The 7,214-nt window shown below is 43.0% G+C and overlaps 1 protein-coding gene across 1 annotated transcript; it reads right to left on the reverse strand.

The window, feature by feature from the left end:
* Nucleotides 1-3,017: 3,017 nt before the first annotated feature.
* LOC120084570 (vicilin-like seed storage protein At2g18540) lies at nt 3,018-4,375 on the reverse strand. Its single transcript, XM_039040374.1, has 2 exons — nt 4,171-4,375; nt 3,018-3,961 (listed from the first exon to the last, which is right to left on the reverse strand). Exons 1-2 carry the CDS (start codon nt 4,373-4,375, stop codon nt 3,018-3,020), a joined length of 1,149 nt encoding a protein of 382 aa, XP_038896302.1.
* Nucleotides 4,376-7,214: the final 2,839 nt, after the last annotated feature.

A 7,214-nucleotide genomic window follows, 5' to 3' on the forward strand; every position in this document is an offset into this window, starting at 1 on the left:
TCCTTTACTTTGTCTATAAATATCTAGATAAAGTGACTTAAATAACTTGTATTTCTAAAAGTTATCACACCCCCAAATTTAGATACATGTTTGTCCTTAAGCATATCTTCTACTAAGGAAATCATACTCCAAGTTTATTCTATATTTTTACGAAAATACCTATTGCTCCAAATGTAACTCTTAGGCACATTTCCAAACATCGCATTTCCTTCTATCCTTGCTAACTCTCAGCAAGCCCTACTTTATTCATTTACTAAACAAAATGCTGCTAAAAAATGCTTTTCTAAGTTTTCAAAGAAAAATGTTCATCTCTTCATATGAAAACAACTCGATAAAGCTTGTATGTTGTGAACAAAACTTTATGCCTTTTATTACAAGAGAGAGAAAAAAATTTCTAGGGATAGTTGGTCATGGTTACACTTCTTCGTTTTGGCTTGCCCCCATGTGTTTCATGCAAACATCCAACTACGGTGGTGTGCCAATTTCAACGTAACTCATGTTTACAAAGGAGTTGCCCCTTATATTATATGTTTTTTTTTCTATGTTGCATTGTTCCTGGTAACCTGCCTTCGTTTTGGCTTTTTCGTACGAGTGTCATATGAACATCCAACTACGAGCAAGTTCCTTTCACAACTAAACTCTTATCAGGTTGGGAACAATATTTTGGAATCCCTTGCGCTGATAGTGGAGTTTGTCATAAAATTTATTATTATTATTATTATTATTATTATTTTGGTCAAAATAGATGCTAAATGTTAAACAAAGGACACATTTTCTTTTATCACTACACATTTTTGCATCCATTTGCTCAGACCTTCCCCACCCTTAAATTTAAAGATGAGCAAGGTTCTCATTGCGTTGTTTGGATAGACTAGACAAACACTAAGAAGAAAATTTCAAAAAGAATGTTTGAGTAGGACTTTGAAAGGTAAAAGGTAAAGTACTGCTGAACTAAGAGTTAACTAAGTGTTAGTCAGAATCTACTAAGTATAAGAAATATTTCTAAGTATCACATATTATACATCATAGCAACACAATGAAGAACGTGAAAATATAAGAGTAAAAATAAAACATGAATTCACAAAGGAAGATAGAAGAAAGAGGCGAAGGCAAAATGTGAAAGAGATTATGTACATGAATTGTATTAAATTAAATAAGTTTGCAACTAGTTACAAATGATCGCAAACGCAGTATTACATGGCCTATACAAGAGTCAAAGAATTGTAATATACATGGTAAAGAATTCAAAAGAATTGTATTGTACAAAAGAATACGCTAAAAAATAAAAGAATACAAAATTGAAACAAAGAGAGAGAAAACTAAGTTGGAGGCGTGGGAGGATCTTGCGACGGTTGAGGTGTTTCGGTTAAACCATCATCAAAGACAAATGCGTGCCTTAAGTGAGGAGGCACCATTGTTCCATGTAGATAGGCGGTTAAAAAGGAGAAATACTCGTGATTCTGCTCCGCTATCATACGTTGGTGCTGGAACAACCGGTGGTAGTTGCGCTTCACATTGATTAATATTTCTTTTGAAACAGCAGCACTATGTTGAATATCTTCAATTCGTTCCATAACAACCTCAAACCGGTGGTTGAAGAAGAGTTGTTGCTGATTGACTAGCTCTTGCTGTTGGGCAAATAGCCATTGCATTTCAGCGAGCTCAGCAGCCATGGATGGGGGTGAAGGTTGTGCCTGCGAAGTCTTGCCAACATCAGTTTGGGGTTGGGCTGATGTGCTCACACCCAAATTGTGTGGGTCATCAACTTGTGGCGGTGGAAGAATGACAAGTGGAAGGGGGATAGATGGTGGATTTGAAGCTGCTGGCTGAGGAGGAGAATCAAATTGGGTAGGAGGGTGAAAAGGCTCAGGAGGAGGAGGTGGTGATAATGGTTGCGCGAGTGAGCTGGGTTATCCGGAGGAATGTATTCTCAATGGACGAGGTCTTCTTATCAAGGGCGCAGGCTCTGGGGATTCAGAAACCTTCTCTTTTCCTTTATCCTCTCGCATTCTCTTGGGTCTTGGTTCTTGCGGTGAATTTAGATCGATCGCAGGGTGTCTGGCAGGTAATTCTGGGCAGTGGAGGGAATCCTGAGGAACATCCTCAAAATCTTGGAGGTAATGAGGTCGTGGACTTCAGACATAGGCTCATCACCTACCCCGGAATTGATACACAAACTTGAAACAATCCACGGGAAGAAGTATTGTCTTCGAATGTATCCCACCAAAGCTTTGATCTGCCCTACGATCAATCGCCCAATGTCAATGGGGATGCCGTGCGCAATGCAGTATACGGCCATCACCCGATCCCTTGAGACTGTGTTATCATAAGTTGTAGGGATCAACCGCTTCTTGACCAAGTAGACCCATAGTCTTCCTTTCGGCAGCAATAACTTGGACGCCAAAGTGTGGACACCCTTAGAGGAAACAGTCCATTTGGTCCCAGGCTGTGCTAGGATCTCCAGTGCATCTTCCATCAAGTCTTCTGATGGGTTGTCAATGATTATGTTGCCAGGCGCATCTAGATTCACCCCCATCTTGAAGAGTTCGTTGATCTCCCTTGTGCAGAAGAATACAGCTGTTCCCCTAAGATTCACTACATTCCGATTCTTATGTAGTTGCCCAATGTAGAAATCCCTTACTACCTCTGGCATTACGATGGATGGGCATTGGCAGAAAGACTCCCATCCAAGCTCAACTATTACACTGGTGACCAGATCAGATAGTGGGTGTAGCGCAAGGAAGAAACCCATCTCTATTAACATATCATCATTTTCCCTTCTCTTGATGGTTCTTCTCTTGGTTGTTGCAGGCGCTTCAACTGCTGGAGCCTCTGCTCGCGCTTCAGCAAGGCGGGCAACTTGTCTTTCTCTTCTTGCTTGTTCCTTGCGTTTCTCTTCCTCCTCGCGTTCTGTGAGCCATTTTCCCTTGCTTTTGCGGAGGCACTTCAGATTGGCCTCGCGCTTCTTCTTCTTCTCTTCCTTCATTCTTTTCTCCTCTTTCTTTTTCTTTCTCTTCTCATTCTCTTTCCTCCCTTTCAAATTCTTCTTCAAATTGTGTAGAAGCAATCAACAGGCACTGATCCTTTTCTCTTTTCTTAATTGACTCCAAATGGGTAAGCTCATTGTTCTTCTTCATTTCTTCGTACTCGATGCGTCGTCGCCTCTCCCCTTCGGTGATGATGAGCTTGCCCCTCTCCATTTTCTCTCGTCTCTCTTCTACTTCTTTCCTTCTTCTTTCTTCTTTTTCCAAGGCCAAAATTAGCCTTTGAGTATCAATCTCAGTTTCCCACGGCGCATCCTCCTTGCGACGCCGCATTAATGGGACGCCCTCTTGTTCTTCAGTTTCTTCCACCGCAACTACATACGTAGCTTCCTGTTGCGGTGGTTTCATTGGTTGGGTCGATTCCCCATGGTTTTCTCTTACGGATGTGGATTCCCCATCCATCACCGGCGTAGCAGCCTGTTGCGCTGCTTTTGCTTTTTTTCTTAAGTGCCTTCTTTCCCTTCGGGGCATTTTCCGCTCTTCTTTTTCTTGTTTTCTCTTCTTCTGGGCTTTCTCATCTTCGTCATCACGTTTATTTTTCTTTGATTTGCGATGACGGGAAGACTCGACCCATCCTTCCTTATTCTCCCTTTTCCTTTTCTTTTCTTTTTTCTTCTTTTCTTCATCAACTTCCCTCACTGTTTGTTCTGGTGCATCTGGACTGTCTTCTAGCAGTGCCCCACCAGCCACCTCCAACACTACAACTTCAGGTGCGGGCACTGCAACAACCATGGCAATTTCTTCTTTTTCCTTCCCAGCTTCCTTTGCGACCTCAACAATGATCGCATCATTGATCGCCACATCCACAGCTTCAACTGCTTCCTTCTCCAACTCTCTTGCGATCTCAGTGACGATCGCATCCTTAATTGCAGCTTCCACTGCGGTTACCACCTCATCCTCTTCTTTCTCTTCATCAACTTACTCAACCATCACTTCCTTCGCCTTGGAGGCTTCACCCGTGGATAGGTCCTTTAGCGCAACTGCAACTACTTCCTCCATGGGCAATGGTTGGTTTACCACCCCCGCTTCAGGCAATCCATCTCCCTATTCCAGGATCTTCAGTATTGTGCCAAACACTTCCGTGTCATCCTTTTTTTTCTTCTCACTCTCCGTTGACACGGCCGACATAGGCAGGCTTTCCGTGCTTGTTCCCCTCTAGAATGCAGTAGGTTTTGAGGGCAATGAGTGGCGTCGGGCTTTCCAACGAGTCGAGGGGTATGGCGAGCTTGGGTAGCCAGACGGCGGCTGGCAGCCAGAAAAGCTGCCTCACGAATGGCTGTCTGGTCAGCAGCAGAGGGGGAAGTAGGATGGGAACTGGTTTGATCGGCCATTTGGTTGGTTTGAACAAAGAATGGCGAATGTAGCTAGGGATTTTTAGGGTTCTGGGAGCTTGAGAGCAGATAGTCTTGAGAATCGAATACAGGTAAAGAGTTCAATCGAAGGTAACAGTCTTATTTATAGCCTGGGGCGCGTGGGGCCCACCGCTATTTATACGGCACTTGATCTTGGGCAGATCAATGGGTGCGCCGTTTTACCTTCTGTAATGATGAAATTTTTCAAAGGATGACCTGTCGTCTGCCAAGCATTAAATGCTTGGGATACGAATTGTTTGAACTTCCTCTTTACCGGACAATCTTTTTAATATTTTATTCAGATGAACGCAATATTAAGTACAACGCATTGTGCTCATTACCGCAACTATAGTTCTGTTGAAGATAAGACATCAACGCATACAACTCTGCAACAAACTTCCTTGATCAATGCATTTTAGAGGATACCTCGACATTATGCATCAACCAAGGTGGGACAAAAGTTATATGCGAGCACCACCTTCGACTTGGTATAGTTACATTAAATGGTTACAAAGCATTCCTAATGTGCATTGGTTGCGTCCATTACCAAATTCTGCTCTCAGCTTTTAATGTGAATTAATTCTACCTACTTCCTTGTCTTTTTACAGTAAATGATCTCCAATTACTCATTCATCATGATATACACAAAATACAAAGAAATAACTTAAATACAATCATAACATTAAATGCATAAAATAACTGGAAAACGGAAATAACGCAAGTCTCAATTAATTGAAGAAAATTGAAATAACAGAAAACATACAAAAGAAGAGTTAAAAATCATCAATTAATTCATGAAGGTTCAAGGGTTGATCAAGATATGGACCGAATGATATGCGTTGGTCATTATGGTCGCAGTCCACATCAACGCAGGCGGTCAAGCTTGCTTGCCTCAATGTCCTTTCTGACATTGGTCTTTCCCATTAGTTGCTAGGGCTTCTGAGTTGTTGGGCAACGTTCCGGGTGCACGCATTCTCAGCTCTGATGCCAGCTAGCCCACTTGGATCTCCAGATTCCTTATCAAGGATGCCTGAGCCTGCATCACCGCATCATTTTTGTTTATGTATTGCTTGAGCAGCGACACCAGGGATCCTTCTGAGGCATTCGACGTTGATGCTGAGGGCTGTTGGTTCTAAGGTCTTGATTTCCCTTGATGCTGGTTAAAATTGCCCCTATTTCCATTCTGCTGAAACATTGGCCCTCCCTGGTTAGGATTGCCACCCCATCCGAAATTGGGATGATTCCTCCAACCTGGGTTATAAGTGTTGCTAAAGGGATTTCCTTGAATGGCGCAAACTTGCTGTAGGTTAAACGGGCAACAGTCAGCCTCGTGAGGTCTACCACAATTTACACAACCAATTGCGGCCACCTGGGCCTGTGCTGCTACTTGCACTGGTTGTGGGGGCATCACTCCTTGATTCATGGCCATATTCTGGAGGGAAGTTACCGCGGCCATCTCGGCGGCCAAGGTAGTCACGGTCTCTGTAGGGACACCGGATGTTTCATTTTGTCTCTGATTATTTCCCCTTCCTCCGTATCCATCATCTATCCAGTCATCCATGTTTTGCGATATGCGGTCAAGGATGACCTTTGCTTCCGTGTAAGATTTTTCCATGAATCCTCTTGCAGCGGAGGTATCAACAATAGCTCGTGTGGCTTGATTCAGTCCATTATAAAATGTTTCCATTAGAACGCAGTCAGGGATTCCAATGTGGGGGAAGTTTCTGACCAGTCTTCTAAATCGCACCCAGACGGTGCTCAAGATCTCGTACCTTTTTGCTTAAAGTTCAACACGTCATTTCATCTCCTTGTGTTGATGGCGGGAGGGAAGAACTTCTTCGTAAACCTCTCAACTAACTGTCCCCAGGACGTGATTTCATTGGGCTCCAGAGAGTAAGCCCATGTTTTTGCCTCGTCCCTCAAGGTGTAAGGGAACAAATACAACCTAATATGCTCAGAAGTGACACCAGGGATGAAGAAATTGCCATACATCTCCACAAAGCTAGTCAAATGGGCGTGTGGGTCTTCACCTTGCAGATCTCATAACTGGCCTGCATTCTGTATCATTTGAAGCATGACCGGGTTGATCTCAAATCTGGCATTCTCCTCCACAGTTGGCTTCAAAATGCCCGGCAAAAAATCATAAAGAGTAAATGCTGTGTAATCTTGCATGGGGATGTTGCGGCCAGCCACCAGGAAGACAGGGTCCTGGCTCGGCCGTGCATCCCCTTGATTGTCTGGCATCGCCTCGTTGTTGTTATTCGCCATTGCTACTATTCTACGTCGGTTCCTGTTCTGGAGGTTCCTTGCATTGAAGGTTCGCTCGATCTCAGGGTCCGCGACAAATTTTGGTTCAGAACCAAAATTCACACACCATCAAGCTGCTCTCCACGTTAAACAACTAGTACAATGAGATCTGTCCTACATAACAAACAAACAGCATTCAAACAATAAACCGATGACCAATAATTTCCCCGGAAACGGTGCCAAAAATTTGTTGTGGTTTGCAATGCATCTATGCTATGCACATATGCCGATATGCTACACAATGCACATATGAATGGAATTTTATGCGAAACTACTTAGATATGCGTTATTAATAGATGTTCTTGTAGTATGTTCTGCATTGTCACAAGTTTTCTTACGATGAAACTAAATGTAATTCCATCGCAAGTTTCTTGGTGTAATCCGAGGTCGAACACGGGGAAATTCAGTACTGGCTTAATGTGATGTTTTCATGCTGTTATGCGACCAGTTTTTCAATTCTTTGAAAAGTGTTTATATGTTACAAAAGCTGTGAAATTGTGATAAAGTAAAG

This window comes from Benincasa hispida, chromosome 9, assembly GCF_009727055.1.
Source record: "Benincasa hispida cultivar B227 chromosome 9, ASM972705v1, whole genome shotgun sequence".
NCBI classification, from domain to species: Eukaryota; Viridiplantae; Streptophyta; class Magnoliopsida; order Cucurbitales; family Cucurbitaceae; genus Benincasa; species Benincasa hispida.

Bases quoted from the DNA above. Each gene is read 5' to 3' on its own strand.
- LOC120084570 (XM_039040374.1), bottom strand. From the start codon at position 4,375: ATGGCCGATCAAACCAGTTCCCATCCTACTTCCCCCTCTGCTGCTGAC. The intron at 3,962-4,170 runs GTCGGCCGTGTC...TGGTTGAGTAAG, and splicing joins AGCACGGAAAGCCTGCCTAT to TTGATGAAGAGAAAGAAGAG.